The sequence below is a fragment of the Macadamia integrifolia genome, unplaced genomic scaffold, assembly GCF_013358625.1.
Source record: "Macadamia integrifolia cultivar HAES 741 unplaced genomic scaffold, SCU_Mint_v3 scaffold1000, whole genome shotgun sequence".
NCBI lineage: Eukaryota > Viridiplantae > Streptophyta > Magnoliopsida > Proteales > Proteaceae > Macadamia > Macadamia integrifolia.
Window position 1 is genome coordinate 146,930 of NW_024868050.1, and position 19,007 is coordinate 165,936.

Consider the following 19,007-nt stretch of genomic DNA (forward strand, 5'->3'; position numbering starts at 1 on the left):
GAAAAACAGAACAAGACATGAAGAAAGTGTCATAATGTTATCCAACAAAAACTTAAAAACACAGTGGTAGAACGGCATCAAGGAGAACCATCTCGAAAAACATGCTTGTTCAACGAAATCAAGAAAAGATAGAAATCTGAATGTGGCACACTGACGTTGAAACCAAGGAGAAGCTATCTCGAAAAACACATTTGTTTGGTGAAATCAAGAAAATCTGACTATCGATGGTAAAGGGCACATTATTACCCAACAAAAACTTGAAAACATGATTGTACCATGGTGAGCAAGGGTTTGGGCAACGGTAAGGATGTCAATTTTTCCTACCCAGAAAAAAAAAAAAAAAAAACGATGTTAATTTTATCACCAATCATAAAGCATGCTGCTCCACTACTACTCCATCCGAAGAAATCTTTGGATATGTCTTGAATAATCCAGATATAGTGTCAGGTAAAAAAGAATCCGGATCCTCTCCAACAGTGTTGAAATGCATACAAGTGTCTGATTGAAAGATGATTGAAAAAAGCAGTTCTTGAAGAGCCAAATCAGATAGAAGACCCCTTCTCAAGGAGTATAAACAAGACATGCCCAAATTCCTTGTAAGTTGGGCATAAATCCATTGATACAAACCAGAACACGTGAAACTTGAATACCCAAAACTAGGATGCCCCATGCAGTGACTCTTGACAAAGTATGAGTGTATGACACATCACAGGCGAGCAAGGGCCTGGAGGTGTACATCTTCAAGGATATTTGGGTCGTTAACTAACATCACTCTTACCCAATTGCCAAGGTCTACTTCCATGGCAACAATCGGATCACCTGAACTATAAGTTAGGGAATCATAAATTGTTGATTGTATAGTAAACAATATGTATAAGTAGGGGTGAAACAAGGCCGCGTTAGGCCGGGTTTCTTACAACCCTAACCCAACCCTACCCTGTCAGGTTCATGCTCAAGCCCAACCCTGCCGAGCTCAGGGTTGGACTGAGTTGGGTCAGGTTGACCCTAGCTGGTTTTCTTAGTAGAATCATATTCCGATAAGTACAACATTTGATAATTAAGAAAATTGACAGATTTGAAGCAAAGGATTTTTAATTAATACGCTAAAATGAATTCCTCTATTGAACTATACTGAACGTGATATTTTTTCATTCTTTCATGGAGATTCTATGTGCCCCTATTTTTCCATGTGACCCTATTTTTAATCCCCTCCATCAAAAGTCAACATATTAAGACATAATCTAATCATTCACTATTGTTAGAATTTCGTCTTGATTTGCAATAATGCTTAATTTCCAATATAAAAGGATCAAGAAATTAAAATACTGCAAGCCCCCACGTCTCCTCATTCTATATTTCATGGCTATAGAGATGGGTTTCTCTTTTGGCTATACTGTTCTCTATTATATCCTTGTTACACAAGAAACTCAATGACAACAAGAAACTCCCACCAGGAAATATGATTCTCCCTTGGCTAGGAGACATTTGTATTCTACAAAGCATAATAATAGTCAGGGTTTGACTTAGGGCGGGTTAAGGTTGGGCTGGGTTTTCTATGCCTCAACCTAGGTATGGCCCAACCCCACACAAGGTTGGGTCTTGTTGGCCCTCATAATCAGATTAGACAAGGTTCAAGCTCAGGGCGGGTTAGAGCAGATTCAGATTGTTAGGGCTAAACTTACACCCCTATGTATAAGTGATCACATACATATTGACCTAACACTTACAAGAGACTAGCATACGCTTGTGCCCTTCTCCGAAGTCCCCCCGTCTTCTCAACAATCGAAAATAGAAAAATAAATAAATAAAAAAAGCAAATGGATGCAGTTGCCTACATCATTTTCCATCACATGATAGAGACAAGGAAACACCTGAAAATGTGACAATCCATATGACATATTTCTTAAAAAATAAATAAATAAATAAAATAAAATCAGCATATTTTACCCAAGAGCTTATTGTATCTTAATTGTGAAATGTAAACTAAGGCGATTCCCCTCAACGAATCGAATATGAGAATTTCATCTCATACAACTCAAGCAGAAATACACAAGTACTGGTTGCAACAAATATGTAATAGAAAGTGTTTAAGTCAAGTCAAATGATTCAATCTTTGCTGAAAATACGAAGGAAAAAAATCCTAAAGTTCATTGTGTTCGTGATGAAAATGCCAAAATATCAAGTCGGCACCTCCATCTTTATGTTGATCGTTAAAGGCCTCTCAAATTTTTTCTTGTCCTATTTTATTTGTGTCTATCCAACCAAAAACTAAGTAGGCCCTTCAACTGTATACAAAACAATGGTTTTGCAACGCAGCCGTGTATAAAACATTTCCCCTGGAAAACAGATAGAACCATTCTCCACGATACGGCCACTGCAACAAAACCAGCATCTAATTCCACACACAAATAAATTTTCAAAAAAAGCTAGCTACTGCATTTAGTAAAAAGCACAATAACAGTGACTATAACATTTTGCAATCAAGTTCGACAACAGAGGTGTCTGTCACTTGGTTTGGTACCAGTGCCACAGGTGTAGGATGTTCAGGCAGAATTGATGATATTATGGATTTGGGTCTCCCGATTCTTTCACCTGGCTGAGAAACAGATTGGGAAACTGAAGTCATCACTACCTCTGTAGAATGTTCAGGCAGAATTGATGATATTATGGATTTGGGTCTCCTGATTCTTTCACCTGGCTGAGAAACAGATTGGGAAACTGAAGTCATCACTACCTCTGTAGGATCTTCAGGAAGATTCAGTGTAGTCATGGCTCTCCCAGTGTGTTCATCTGGTTTAGGATCAGAATTAGGCACTCGGGCTGTCTGGATAACAGAGTTACCAATGCACCTCAATCTTTTTGGCTGAGAGAAGCCTTCCGGATCTTTTGAACCTCCGTCCAAGTAGTTAGAAATGTCAAAGTTTGTTAGGGCCTTCTTGCCTCGAAATCTAATAGCACCAACATCATAGGCCTTGGCAGCTTCTTCCTCGGTACCTGAATAGATGATTATCCCAAACGGCTCAAGTTTCAAATCCCTTTAGTTTTATCATTTATTAAATACAAATGGAGCTGGAATTAGGAGATACTCACTAAATGTTCCCAGGTAAATGTCTTTTTTGCTAGATGCCACTTTAATTCGAGCTTGCCACCGCCCATCACGATGTCTGTAGAACAGACGATTGAACTTGAATGTTTAAACACAAACTAGATCAATGGCTAATCCACTTCAAAAAAATCTCTACAAAGTACAAACTTGAGACCAGAAACAGGGGATATACGCAAAAATCAACCATGGACGGGATCAAGTAGAATACATGCAAATTCAGGCTGGCATATGATCAGATATTCCCTTGCCTTCTTATGTTTCTTTTTCTTCTTCATTCTCCAAAAGAACATAAAATGTTCTGCATTATTAAACAATTTCCTTTCTTTATTTTCTCGTCCCCCCCCCCCCCCTTCTTTTCCTCCACTGTGTGAAATACTTTAAAACCTGATGGTTCAACTCATCCAACAACCCAGAAGAACTCTAAGATGGACTTATAAATGGTAGGACCAGACCCCCTTGATATGCACAGTTTCCTACTCATCTATGAGGGCAGACGATGCAAAGCTCAATACCACACAATTTTGAGAGAATAAAAAAAAAAAACTCAATTAGAAAGATCCAGCAGTGTGTTTATAACAACAGCTCTTCAACAAGCAGGTGGCAACCATGCAAAGGAATCGTTATCACCCAATTAATAAGTTCCTTCAGAAAACTTGAAGAATTGTCCTATAATCTATTCTGACTGCCCAAAAAAAAATTGGAACTGATATAGTTGATTAAAATCATCCAATTCCCTCATTGAAAGTCACATGTGAGAGGTTCTGGTTCTAACGGGAAAGGAGACAAGGACACCAAATAAACACCGACAATGGACAATGCAACACAACCACCATACATGTATCACGTTGTTCCCATTAGGTTTATTGACTCAGCAACCATATGACGAACAGTAGCCTTCCAGGGCCACATCCTCTGACAATTCATGACTCGATTTGCATTCAGTATTTTTGTTTAAGCCCAATGAAAAAGAAACCAAAACCAGTTACATCTAGAGATCACTTGTAAGGATTAAAAAGAACATTCAAAGAAGCAGGGACCAAGTAAAATAAATTGAAGACCTTGACACTCCTCTGTAAGCAGAAGAACCTCTTGTGAAACTAATACTTTTCCTGCAAAATTGTATAGGCCAGATATTATTCAATTGAATACAGATTAATGGATTTGAGAATAGAGACTAGCCAAGACTTCTTTCATTGACCTTCTAAGAGATGTCACAAACTTCTCACGGGACATACTCTCCATCTCCTCAAGTTCTTTCTCATAACAAATGATCTGCAAATAAGTTAGTAGTAACATGGTTGATGCTGGTTTCCATTAACGAAAACTCGAAGATCAACATAATTACAAAGTAGTATAATCATAACTTGGCCCAAGTAGTAATCAGTGAAGAGAAACACAAGGTGAAGGGTCTCACAGGGAAATTCAATTTGGCCATTGCCTTCGGCCCCCAGTATTTGAGAACAGTGAGGTCATATGCCCGTGCAGCTTCTGTCTCAGATTCATACCCACCTGGTAGGTAAAGGGTCCCAAAGAGTTAAAGACCATAGTAAGAGTTACAACACTTTTCATGCAAAATTAAATCATACCATCAAAACTGGGACCAAATAACTCACCGAGATATACTGAGGAACGGTTGTAGCAGTGTTACCAACCCCAGCCGCATCCACAACCACAGGGAGAAGTAAAATAAATAAATATAGAATGCTTCACAAAGATGTAAGATAGTAGACCTAGGCTGTGTCTGGTATGCATTCTCGGAATAGATTTAGGGTCTAGAACGCATTCTGATGGCCAATTCTTCTTTGTTTTCTCACTCTAGAATGCATTTTAGAGCCAAAATCTATCCCGAGGATGCTTACCAAAAGCACACTCCTAATCTACTCCTTCAGTCAAATGTGTGACTTGGGTAAAAGCACTAGGAGGGGAAATCGAACAGTTAGCATCGTTCGGTAGTCATGTAGCTATGTGTTCATTTAAGCATGGCCAAACAATCATAAATAAATTAACATGAAAAGATGTATAAGAGCTTCATGGTGCTTCTTCTTCTTCTTCTTCTTCTTCTTTTTTTAAAGTCTACAAAGTATACCAAATTAAAAGGACAAGAGACAGTATTTCCAAGCAATTTGCATCCTCAAACTAAATAAATCTCAATCATCAATGAATGGAGACTTCTCATAGAGACCATACAGGGCCATGCACTTGATGAAAATTTCTTCACTACAGCCCATAGTATAATATATCACCGCAACATTTTAAACCAACCAGTTATGCAAAAGAACAGCCAAGTATTTCTAGTAAACAGAAGTGCTAAAATTGGGGCCACTTTGCTTGGAGCAATGAGAAAAGTTTCAGGCTCCAAGTGGAAAAGCCCGGGTTTGAGTCTTGAAAGTCGCCACTTCATGCAAAAAATAACTTAGGTTAGGGCCGTCTCCAAACTCACCCCTCCCAGGACCTCATATAAGCAGGACCAGCACTGTGTAATAACCCTTTTAAACAGAAGTGATCAAATTGAACCAAATACCTTGTTTTCCTTTCCGTTTCCGACCTTCAGTAAATTGATTTCCATCCCAAATGTGTGCTTCATATTTCCCAGTCCATCTGTGTCTGGAAAATGAATTGTAATAGCTTTATAACAATCGAAAAGTAGCATGAAAAGATTTTTCTTAGTGAGAAAAAATACATAATTACCTTGTAACTCCATGATACGTCAATCTGTTTTGGCCAGTATTTCCGATTGACTTCGGCTCCAAAGCATGCATGTTCTCATCCAATAGAGTTGCACATTCCTCATTGCGTTTGTCTCTATAAGAAATCAAATTAAACTTTAAACATTCAGTAATTCGAAAAAGAACAAAACAATAATTCTCTAACATATAAGGAACTCCATGATACATCAATCTGTTTTGGCCAGTATTTCCGATTGACTTTGTCTCCAAAGCATGCATGTTCTTATCCAATAGAGTTGCACATCCCTCATTGCATTTGTCTCTATAAGAAATCAAATTAAACTTTAGACATTAAGTAATTCGAAAAAGAACAAAAGAATGATTCTCTAACATATAAGGAACAACCTGTTAATGCCGCAATAAGTAAGTTGTTGACAAAATTTGTTGCCTGAGAATTTAGAAGTAGAATCAACAACAGTATTCTTCTTTGGGCTTCCTCTTGTCCTTTCTGACAAGTGACTGTCACTGTTGTTCGATGGCAGAACACTTATAGAGCAGGTTAGAAGTATTAACCGAGTATCATCTGAATGCGGAATCTTCTTATTTTCCTGAGGCGAATGTTGGTGTCCAGATATTATATCATTTGCCGATGCAGTCCCATGAGAGCTAGAATGAGGTAGAGCATCGTTTGAAGGAAAATTGCCAGAGTTCCTCCTGGAGGAAGCTTGAGTTCTATTGGACATTTCAGTTCACTGGTCAGTTATTCTCTACGCCAAAATAGCAGAGACCTGAGCAGCTATTGGAGGAGCTCTTCTAAACTTTTCCCCAGTGTTGATATCAACCGGTTAACATCCTCATTGGAGTTCTTCATAGAAGAACTAGGAAAGTAGTCACTCAGGTGCTTTTTAATTCATAATGTGCTGTTCTCACAGAATAAACCAAATTAACTTTTGGGGGAAAATAAAAATAAATAAATAGAAATGCCAAAATCAAGACCAAAACAATAGCATGGATTGCGTTTCCCACAACCTTCCCCTTGTGTAAATTCCACAGGAACATGTCAATTCTAGATATGGTCAAGCCAATCAAAATTGAGAATAAAATCCAACCGGATTTCCGTCAAACTGCATGAATCCATGAAAAATCTACCAAGTAAACCATGTCAAGTGCAAATTCTCCATGTTGGGAAGGTTCAGGATTAAAGTGAACAGTCCAGTTCATGGTTTACCCTATTTCATCAACTTCCACTAACTCCTGCTAAATTTTTATCATGACAAGGATGCATCCAACTATCCTGGAAAAATTATAGTGTATCAGAGCATTTCTTAAAGCATCGAATAGATAAACCAATGTTAGTCATGATGCAGTGTTTGCATGTTCAAAGAAATATACTGTTAAATGTAAGATTTTTAATTTTATTTTCTTTTGGGGGGGGGGGGGGGACAAAACAGAAAAGTAAATGGTGATGCAACTCAATAGTCCTCTGATCAGATGCCAAGAATGCCAAGAATGCCAAGAATTTGGGTTATGATTCAAACCAGAAGTTGAAACATCAAGGTTTCCAGTTCATGGGGTCAAAATGTCTGGGATTGAGGACCTCATGGTTTGTACGGGAAACAATAAATTCGATAATCGAGAAAATCCAAAAAAGAAAAGGGAAGAAGGTGAATTACCTGTCTCGGAGATATCATCACTACATGGTACAGAAAAAGAATTGCTATGCCCTATTGGAAATGGGTACAATTTCCCATTAAATGACGAACGAAAGCGAGTAAGGTTTCCATGGGATTTGCAGAGTCGCCAATACTGCTTTTCGACTCTCGATTACTGGAAATCTTATTAATTTGCAGAACAAGGCTATTTATTTTTCCAGAATCCAGAGTTCCAGACCCGTAGTGGCGGGAGTCTCGTTCGTCTCCTCTGTGGTACGGCACGGTATGCGGCGCACATCTGATGGATGGAGCATCCGAGAAAAATGCTCTCATCCGTCGGATGCACGCTGTGCCCTGCCCTAGGGAGGAGCCCTATGCGTTCATTAGGCCAGTTTTAGTTGTTAAGCTACACGATGACGTGGTCGATCAAAACACCAACGCGAAGACTGGCTGTGTTATTTTTGGGTATCAGAGCTCTACCTATCTCGCATAGGAAACACCATAGTGGGCGTAGAATCATTTGAGGGGTTTTGCTGGGTGAGAATGTTGGCAAAGAAATTTTGTTGCTTGCCGCCAAATAAATAGAATGATTAACTTCTCCTTCGGGTTCACAAATACCTTTAATAACAATATTAGAACCCAAATACCTACAATAACAACATTAGCAACCATCATAAACTTTATCTCAACTTGATGGGATCATCTACATGGATCTAATATGGTCTAAAATAATAGTGAGCATAAGAATAACTAGAAGTTTCAAAAAGAAGTAGAAAAGGATAAAAGAAAAAATCAAAGCAGCATTATTGGAACATCCCCTACAAAGGGTCGGCTACATGGGTTCTTGTTCTCTATTTACCTCTATCAATTATCATACTAGAATTGAGCCCTATCATTTGCATATCTTTTCTTATCACTTCGTCAATAGTCATTTTGGGTATACCTCTCCTTTTGACTTCATATAATTAAAACTGATCAATCTTCCTTATTAGGGCATCCATGGGTCTCCGTTAAATATGGTTATATCACCTCAACTGACTCTTGCCAAGCTTGTCCTTCCTAGGTCTTAATATTTTCCAAAATACCCTTTGAGATTCCATTTCCCTGACTATGAGCCACGGGTTGTAGCAAGGAAAAATCACCAACCCTTCCTGGATTAAACTAAGATTAACCTTCACCAATAATGGAATGTGTAGGATTGAAATCTCATAGCAGAAAAACAGTACCAAGAAAAATGGGTATTTCTATCTCGACTCTATCATTGTGGAACTTTTGTTTACAAGGATCTCATGTTTTTTTTTTTTTTTTTTTTTTGACCAATGTTTCTGGACCAGCTTACGTGCACCTCGACTAATCGTCGAGGAGACTAGCACAGCAACCCACTGGAATGATCTCCACTTAAATTGCAAATGCACAAATAGGGAATCGAACCTGAGACCATGCACCTAATCCACACAATCCCTAGTTCGCCCTAACCATATGGGCAACCCACGGGTGGGTACAGAATAAATAAGAAAACACACACACTCACACAATGCGTACAATAGGGTTCGATCCCATGACCTCCTCCCCTGGGTATCGACCTTCAACGTGTTCTACAAGTCTTATTTGTGAGGTGAAGAGTGGTGTATAGAGTTTTTTTCCAGGTTTAGTGGAAAATCTTTGATTTTCTTAGGTGGATGTAGAAAATCTTGTTGAACCATGTTAAATTCCTTGCATTGTGTGATTGTTTGCTTGAGTTTCTTCATCGTGGTTACACATTCGTCCCCAATAAGTGATATCCATGGTTCTCTTAAGTGGATGTATAGACAATCTTGTTGAACCATGTTAAACCTCTTGCATTATGTGATTGTTTGCTTGGGTATCTTCATCATAGTTGTGCATTCGTTCCTAGAGAACAACTATTCTCTTCTCCTCTTAATTTTGAAAGCAAAGAAAGCCAAGCAATGACAGTTTGTAAATGTAGAAAACCCAACAGAATTTAGAGAAAATGTCAATATATGTCAAAATAGAACAGTTTTTGCATAGCCATACGCAGTCCAAACTTGTAGGCATGACTCAGAAAAGATGGAGACTACATACCAGACAACCAAGTAATATTACTCATTTTTAATATATTACTTTCAGTCCATTTCTCTGACATAATTTTTGAAACATAACAGCTTCAGCCTTTCTAAAAATGATGTGCTTGGTAGTCTACAATGTAAGGGAGGAAAATCAGAATGGCAAAAGTATAAAATTGGTAAGTTGTTCCAGATTGTAAATACCATCTTGCTTGAAACAAGTAGGCAGCAACTGTTCAACTCTTGAAGTCTAAAGCTCTTACTATGACTTCCCATAATAAGTTGATATTCAACGGACGGAATCACCAAGCTATTGAAGCCATCCTTCTAGCTCACGGCGTATAGACCAGATCGAGGATAGTGGTCATCTTCGTCGGTGGATTCAGTGAGTTCATGTGCTCAACATGATTAATGAATGGCCTCTTTTAATTAAATGATAAAAAGAGATGCAAATTTGCTTCTTGAAAAAAGTATGAGCGCAGCTGCGTGATTATTCAACTTAAGATGGCTGAACATGGTGAGATCCTGAGTCTTCAAAACAATAATCCAGTCAGAAATAAGCGATGTGGGACCATAATTAAGATGATAATGGACAACAATGTCACATTTGGGGTTGGGGGGTTCTCTTTCTTTACGAGCCTGCAGTCAAGGTCTTAAAAACAGGAATCCGTAACATAATTAGCCCCTGCCTATTCAGATTGGATTGGTATCAGTCCCTAGAACCTTAGAATCGGGCATTTTATCAGAAAATCCATCGATTTGGAGGAATCTTGGTGTGAATATTCGATTTGAAATGCTAACAATCGAGATCGGTCCTAGTCAATCCCAATCCAATTCGTGGATTTTTGCAACCCCGCCAGCAATACTTTAAGTGGACCTATAGTTCTTAAAGGCAGATTTAGTGAAAATCTTTTCTCTGGCCATTGATATCCATAAATATACAAAGTAACAAACCATCTCAATGGGCACACAAGAGACTCAAAACCATCATTCTCATATACCCCTTAATACTACTACAACAATAATAATAATAATAATAACAAATCACAACTTAATGAGGACGGCTACATGGATCCAAGCAAAGACAAGGAAAAAGAAAAGTATAAGTAAGCAAATAGTTTACTAAGAACATTAATGAAGTAGAACACAGCTAAAGCGGGTCCACTACTTGGATCCTAGCCCTCCAATCTGTTTTATTTGAGATCATACTCAGACAAAGCCTAATTTGTGCATGTCTTTCCTCGCTACCACTCCTATAGTCATTTTTTGCCTACCTCAAGCTTTTTTTGATCCTTCTGTTGGATCAAGTCACTCATTCTTACCACTGCATCCATTGGCCACTGTTGAACATGATCATACGATCTTAAACTACTTTCTGAAAGCTTATCATGAATAAAACTCCAAAATCCACTTTAATACGTCCATTCCTTACATTATTCCTGCACATCCATGTTAACATCCTCATTCCCTATAGATAGCTTATCAATATGTCGTTTCTCAACTGCTCTACATTCTTCCATGTACATCATAACTGGTCGCACGACTGTTTGATACAATATTCCTTTAAGTTTTACAGGGACACGTTGGACGCACAAAACTCCAAAAACACCCCTCCACTTTATCCATCCCATTTTAATTCTATATAGCACATCATCCTCTATATTGCCTTCTTTATTAATGATACATCCCAAATATCTAAAATAGTCACTTTGCCTTGTCTCTCTTCCTTCAATGGCCACCGCATCATTATCTATCGTAGTGTGACTAAAGTTATACATCACACACTCTGTCTTTTGTTCTATTTATCTTAAAGCTTCTTGATTCCAGGATTAATCTCCATCGCTCCAATTTTGCGTTGAGCTTTGTTTTTGTGCCATCCAAAAAAACAATATCATCCACAAAAGCATATACCATGGAACCTCACCTTGAATTTTTTTAGTCAATTCATCTATAACGAGTAAAGGCATAAAACAAACCCTTGTTGTAGCCCAGTAGTAATAGAAAACTTGTTACCTTAACCGCCCTTGGTTCTCACACTAATTATCACGTCAACATACATATCTTTAATTATACTCACATATTTACTCGACACATTTCTCTTCTCTAGGACGTGCCATATTAATCTCTAGATACTCTATCGTAAGTCCTTTCCAAGTCAATAAAGACCATATGAAAGTCCTTCTTAGCAGTTCTATAGGTTTCCATGAGTCTTCTAAGTGGATAAATAGCTTTTGTTAATGATCTCCCTGGCATAAAATCAAATTGCTTATCCAAAATTTCAAATATGCCTTAAGTAATGATATTAAATCTGCCGCCTTATTTGCTTTTTTATGGACAAATTTTGGAGAATAAATATCTAAAGTTTGAAGGAGTTGTAACAAAAGGAATTAGCCAACATGCCTGCCAAAGGAGGACTCAATTTTGAAGAACACGATTACAATAGTTTTATCATGGTTAAAATTTCAAACCATTTTAATATTTCACTATAAAAGTCTAAATAAATTTTGAAAATTCTAAAAAATGAATTTAACATGGCCTTTATGAGAACCATCTAAAATTTTGTAATCGAATGATGCTTTAAAATGGTCTCTCTCAGGCAATAAAGAGGTAATAAACAATAGACATGGTGGTCCATAAACAAATAGTGTTGAGTCTACTCTGCTGCTTTAGGCCAAAAAGCAGGACTACCGATTGAACTAGGTCAATCGCTTAAAAAATGGGTAGGACTTTCAGCCCCCTCGCTTCTGACTGTGATGCTCGCTCTCAAAATGGAAGGATTCACTGAGAGAGAAGTGATTTTGTTAGTATAGTAGTGTGCATGCTACCTCTAGATAGCAAAAGTGTGGGGTTCTCCCATGTTCAAAGTGCATAAGGAAGTAATGATTGCTAGAGTAAACTTGGCCTCTTGGAATAACAAGTCAATAGCAAATATCGATACAAAAATCCACTAGAAGATGAATAGGCTATAAGACATCCAAAGTGTTCCCTTGCCTTTCTTTTCTAACAAAGCATGAGGAGAAAGCACTACAGTGTTGGGGATGAATGCTCAACCATAAGGAAGAAACTCAAACAAACGACCACACAATGCAAGGAATTTAATGTGGTTTGACAAGATTGCCCACATCCACCCAAGAGAACCAGAAATACCACTTATTAGAATGCCGCAAAAGAGCAAGGTCTAGAGGAAGGTACATATGAATGTGTTTTATCTCTTATGCTGGATCTGAACTTAACGATTCCTTTGGTTTGGTGATACATTCTGTTTGCTTATGTTGCAAAAACTAAATGTGGCAAAGCTACGAAATGATTGGTTCCCCCAAGAAAAGAACCCCTCCTCCCTTAGGAGGTTAGACAATGTCAAGAGAAACCCCAAATCAGGCAATCAAAAAGTCAGAGAAAATAATAATTCCTAGTGTGTCTATGCTATTGGTCTGCTGTTGCTCAATGCTTACCTATCCTTATATGCTATTCGGGTTGCTAATTTTATTCTCTTAAAATTTTTGACAAACTCCAAATAAAAAAGTTAATACAGTTGCTTTTGAAAATATTCTGCGGTATTCTTGAAACATTTGGGATGTAACTGTAAACAATGTTCTTCTGAAACATCATATATCATACTACTATATAAAAATACGTACTCCTCTTCTTTGGTATACTTTTTCAAAAATCCTAAAAAACCATTGACCTCTACCCAAAAAAATTTCCATATGACCAAAAAACACTGAAAAAAATCTCCAAATGACCAAAAAAACCCCTCGAAATGGAAGGTGAAACAAATAATAATTATATAATTCACTATAATTATTATTATTAACAATAATAATAGAGATATTATTATTAATAATAAGAAACTCATTATAATTCTCTCTCACTCTAAATGTGGAGGAGAAAGGGAGAGAATATAGAGAGAAATAAAGAGAATTATGGAGAATGGGAAGGGAATGAACAATTATGGAGATATTAAAAAGGTAAATATGGAGAGACAAAAAAAAAAAAAAAACCCACTGATCCTCTCACTGTCTTTGGTAAGTAATTCCTAGAACAATTATGGAGATATTAAAGAGGTAAATATGGAGAGAGATACACAAAAAAAAAAAAACCCACTAAACATAGAGGAGAAAAAGGAAGTAAAACTCTCTATAATTCTCTATAATAATAATAATAAAAAAAATTCACTATAATTCTCTATAACTAATAGTAATAATAATAATAAATTCACTATAATTTTCTCTCTCTCTAAACGTGGAAGAGAAAGGAAGAGAGTGTAGAGAGAAATAGAGAGAATTATGGAGAATGGGGACGGAATGAACAATTATGGTGATATTAAAAAGGTAAATATGGAGAGAGGGATATACTTAAAAAAAAAAAAAAAAAAAAAAACTCCACTTATTCTCTCACTGTCTTTGGTAAGTAATTCCTAATAATAATTATCTCTCTCTCTCTCTCTCTCTCTCAACGTGTAGGAGAAAAGGTAAGTAATTCCTAGAACAATTATGGAGATATTAAAAAGGTAAATATGGAGAGAGATATACAAAAAAAAAAAATCCCACTCATCTTCTCACCCCTGAAAATGGAAATGAAACAAATAATAATTATATAATTCTCTCTCCCTAAACGTGAAGGAGAAAAGAGAAGTAAAACTTTCTATAATTCTCTATAATTATTATTATTAACAATAATAAATTCACTATAATTCTCTCTCTCTCTTTCTCTAAACGTGGAGGAGAAAGGGGGAAGTTATTCTTATTATTACTCCTCTTTAAATCTCTCTCTCTCTCTCTCTCTCTCTCTCTCTCTCTCTCTCTCTCTCTCTCACCATTATTAAATCTCTATAATTAAAAAAATTCTAAATGACTAAAAAACCTCTCAATATGGAAGATGAAAAAAATAATAATGAAAGGAGAAAGTAATTCTTGCTATTACTCCTCCATAAATCTCTCTCTCTCTCTCTCTCACAATATTTAAATCTCTATAATTATAAAAAAAAAAAAAAAAAACTCACTTATCTTCTTACCCCTCAAAATGGAAGATGATAAAAATTAATAATAAACTCTCTATAACTCCTTCTCCCTCTCTCCTTAAACGTGGAGGAGAAAGGGGAGTAATAATTAATTATAACTATTAAGCATCAGGTTTCCAACAAAATCGTCGGTTTTTAGCCTCAAAATCTCTCTTACTTTTCTCCTATAAATACTACTTTCCCTTTTTTCCTGGTATTTTTGGGTTTCCTCTTTAGATTATTGTTTTGTTCTTCATGGTGTAACCAGAGCTTTAATGCTTCTCCTTCCGCTTTTTCTTTCTTTCAGTGTTTTTAAAAAAGCTCTGAAAATCACAAAGAAACTGCTTTCTTACTTTCTTCTTTGATTATTGCGTACTTACATGCTTTTCCTCTATTGTGTAGAAACTTGCATTTTCAGTTTGATTCATAGTTGAAGCATTTTTAGATCGAGATATTCGCTTAGAAACCAAATTTTACTGCTTTTGGTTCATTTGTGGTGGAAATTTTAGTTGGATCGGACATTATGGTCTCAATCTCTCAGGTTCTTTTTGTTCATGGAAATAGATTAACTCTGAAGAAAGCCCTTGTTACTGGATGTAGTTAGTGTGACTATTTTTTCTTACATTTCCAATTTATAAGTATTTATGTATTTTCATCTCTAATTTTGGTATTTTCCTAGATGTAGGGAGGAACTTCATGTTTCTTGTATCTAAAGATTTGGATAGAGGAGTAACAAGATTTGATTTTTTCTTATTCTGAGATCCCCTGAAGAATTGAGAAATGGACAAAAAATTATAATGTTAGTGGTAATATATATTTCTGGTAGCAGGTTATCGACGTTTTTAATAATTGCATTAATCAGATTTTTGAAACTCTTAGCATTGTCAAAGACCATGAAGAAATATGATAAGGTTCTACATAATTTTCAAAAATTTCAAGTTTGTTTATGTAAAGTTTTCAATGCAATAAGTTTCTATACTAGTAAAACAAAATGAATCTCTAAACTTCCTCTGTAGACCTTCCCATTATCTAATTTTAAATCAAGAATTATCTCATTTTCTTATGCATTAGTTAATTTTTATTTTTAGATTACTTCAAAATGGGAAGCAAGGGCTTACCTAAATTTGGTTGACAACTCCTATCTTGAAAACTCCGATGGAGATAGTCCAAAATATTCAATTAGATATGGGGATCCTATGATAATTTGTACTGTGTATAGGGGAATCTCGATTTGTGAAGAGATACTAGCAAATTTGGAGCATGCCTCTGGCTCAACTTGATGAAAATATTATTAGTTGGATTCTTGATCTTTTTTAGTTTAGAGTAAAAACACTAATTTTATATACTTTTTTGTACTTGAATGATCAATTGGTATCTTCCCACAAGTGCTAGATGGAAAGAGGTGCATCAACTCATTCTCTTATCGTACATAAATAAATTGAAAGATTTTTTTTTTCATGTATAAAGTTTCCCCAATCCCTTTAGGCATTGAAGCTGAGAAATCAAGCATTGCATCTTTTAGAGTTGAGAACTGGAGGAGAAATGCAGTGAACGAAGAATGAGGACATTAATATTAAATTCCAAAATGGATTGTAACAATCTGGACTATAAAGCCCAACTACATTCTCTAGAAGCAAACATGTCTAAGACACATATTGGATTATGTCTTAGTGGCATCAACCAGTCTAAGAGATAGACAGGTGAGTATATAGGCACAAACCATTGAAAGTTGAAAGCAAGGGGCCTAAATGTACAAATTTAATGTAAGAACATACATTTATCGCAGTACAAGAGAAAATCAGGAACTTTATTAAGTTCAAGTTCCTCCTTGGAGAGAAGTCTAAATCAACCTCTTCAACTCCTTCTATGGCAGCAAAACATATCCAGTCCTCAACTTGTAGAGGATCCTCTGTCTTGGATCAAAGAACAGTTAAAATCTATATACTTTAGTGTCTACATGGAAATGCAGAACCGATCAACTATTCTGTCGAACTCCTTTAGGCTCCAACCTTGCAGGAAGTTCTTGCCCAAGAATACACCATGAATTACATAATCCTGTAGATAGAACTCCCATAAAAAAAGATTCTCCTCTATTAATTAATAATTATTCAGATATTACAATCTCAAATTCCCTCTCTCAATCTTACTCTACCCATTAAGATTGTTGAAAAATGCCATGTGATTTCATGTTTTTCTGTCACTCAATGAAGCTGTTGCACAGGTTTCCTCTCAATTTCTCTTTGTTGGATCCCCACCAACACCCACACCACCTTCTCCATCTCTCTTTGTTGCCTCTGTTTTCACCTTCCACTCCTACGAGTAAGGTTGGTATTATTACTGCCTCAACTTTAATCCTTTAGGAGCAATATATGTTTTTTAATAATGAAACTAACACTTGAATGTAACAACTCTAAAAATTTTGAATTTAATATCTAAATATTTGACCAAACGTGCATTTGCACGTGCAAGTTTACTAGTATATATATATATATATATATATAGAGAGAGAGAGAGAGAGAGAGAGAGAGAGAGAGAGGTAACTCTGCCCGTTCACCCTTTACCAGCACTTGTTAGCAGAGTGTTGACAATAGATGGCTCATTGGAAAAAGCTTCATTGGCCTTCAAGACAGTCATGCAACAAGAGTATATTTTCTCAAAGCTTCTAGTTCTGCACTCACTCAGCCTGAATCTTTTGACTGCAATCCTCAAGGGAGTAAGCAGGTAAACACTAGGACTTGCATCAATTTTTAATATATCAGTGAATTCTTTTGTGAGGAGAGATCTTATGGAGAACAACATCAATGCCCAATTCCATTATCAACCTCTTCCATGACCATATCAGTATTATAGTCATCTCGTCAAGGGATTATCTACTCATTCTGCTACATATTCTTAATTTGCAATGAAATTGGGAGTGTGATAAAATGGAAGTTAAACACAACTTATTTACCTCAGTTTTTGAGTTGAGGACACCATTGAAAATGTAACGGAAATTTTTTTTTTCTTAATAAAGGCAATGAGGGATTTAGGGGTTGCCTTTTTCTGTAAAATTTTCTTCTTCTTTTTAATACATACATTTTACTTATCACAATATATATATATATATATATATATTTTCCCTCCTTCTGGGCACCTTCTTCCTTATCATTTCAAGTTCAGAAATTATGCTATCGCATTATTTCCTTACAACAAAATTTTTCTTTCTATGAAATTTGCTGGTGAAGTTGTGATTTATCTATTACCATCTCTTTTTGTTGAATCTGTCTCCTCATAAACAGAAAATTAGGATAAAGTTTACTCTCTCTATTTCCTATTTAATTCTTTTCCAAAGAGTCAACTACTACCACACGTTGCAGATTCTGGTAGACTCCTAACTGAGTATTTCAGAAGATGTGTGCATCATCATCAAGAATAAAGGTGTATTCAATCATGCGAATGTTGTTGATATCCATGGGTGTTGGTGTTGGAAATTAAGTTTCAAACTATGGTCAAAATGGTCTTTTTAAAATTCAGCTCTTCCCCCTAAAAGTGTCTTTTTTTTTACTTTTTCTATTTTGTCTTTAGCACTTGAGAAGTTGTGAATGAGCTAAAGACAACTCATAAAATTTAGTCTCACATTAGTTTGGGATGAAAGAAAACTTGAGTGCATATATAGGATTGTATCTTAAGGGTGCAAGCCCTTTGGAGAGGTACTCTCACTTGTAATGTGTGTGTGGGGGTTCCTGGGGTGCTTTTGAATCACGGGCATCGAGCCGAGCCAGGTCGAGGTATGAGTAGTGGGTGGTTCAAAGAACCTACTTTTTACTAGTTGTAACTTTTGGCTCCACACTTTTTCCTAAGTGACACATTGGTATATGTACTAATCAATGTACATATGTCTATTTGTATTAGTCATGTACCCTTCCCATACATAGTCACATCTGTATACATATGGGTACCTATATAAGTATACTCATTTGTATACAGAGGCATACCCTCTATAAATAGAGAACACTAGTTCTGTTTATGGTAACAAAAAAATCCTAACGTATATGGACTTTGTACGGAATACATATTGTTATACTGTGGGGTTGTCTTAAGCCTTCTATTCTCTGCAAGTGCTCTGTTTATTAGTTTCTACCTCTGTCTACTATTTTCATTTGAGTATTTGAGTATTACCTTTGGACATACGTGTTGGAATCGATTATTGGAGTGCACCTTAATCAATTTGTGAGTTGTTTTATCTTGGAGGTGAGAACGTATGGTCAACCCGGTTGCATAAAACTATACAGGGCGTTCAAATACCTTAAGGAGAATATACATACTATATGACTCAACTCTACTTAGATGGGACGATTTTTACAATTGTTATAGAGAATCAACTAAACAAGTGAGTCATCTTCTACTTGTAATTATATTTCAATTCATATAATTGTTTTGTCAAAGTCTTAAACCTATTGCTTGTACTCTATTACTTACAATCTTAAGGTATTTGAATCTACGTATAAAGCTATGGCAAATGATGTGGTGGCTATTGAAGGA

At 36.2% G+C, this 19,007-nt stretch overlaps 1 protein-coding gene across 2 annotated transcripts; it reads right to left on the reverse strand.

Moving 5' to 3' along the window:
• Nucleotides 1-2,413: 2,413 nt before the first annotated feature.
• On the reverse strand, nt 2,414-7,911 carry LOC122062336. 2 transcript variants are annotated; one of them, XM_042625918.1, is made up of 12 exons: nt 7,446-7,911; nt 6,802-7,066; nt 6,178-6,692; nt 5,999-6,094; nt 5,795-5,908; nt 5,628-5,710; nt 4,720-4,728; nt 4,521-4,615; nt 4,305-4,378; nt 4,165-4,215; nt 3,091-3,164; nt 2,414-2,994 (listed from the first exon to the last, which is right to left on the reverse strand). In XM_042625918.1, the coding sequence occupies exons 3-12, from the start codon at nt 6,513-6,515 to the stop codon at nt 2,465-2,467; spliced, it is 1,464 nt and encodes a 487-aa protein (XP_042481852.1). In that variant the 5' UTR covers nt 6,516-6,692; nt 6,802-7,066; nt 7,446-7,911; the 3' UTR covers nt 2,414-2,464. The 2 variants fall into 2 exon arrangements, with proteins under 2 accessions (XP_042481852.1, XP_042481851.1); XM_042625917.1 differs by lacking the exon at nt 6,802-7,066.
• Nucleotides 7,912-19,007: the final 11,096 nt, after the last annotated feature.

Bases quoted from the DNA above. Each gene is read 5' to 3' on its own strand.
- LOC122062336 (XM_042625917.1), bottom strand. From the start codon at position 6,515: ATGTCCAATAGAACTCAAGCTTCCTCCAGGAGGAACTCTGGCAATTTT. The intron at 6,095-6,177 runs GTTGTTCCTTAT...GATTTCTTATAG, and splicing joins ACTTATTGCGGCATTAACAG to AGACAAATGCAATGAGGGAT. The intron at 5,909-5,998 runs GTATCATGGAGT...GATTTCTTATAG, and splicing joins ACTGGCCAAAACAGATTGAT to AGACAAACGCAATGAGGAAT.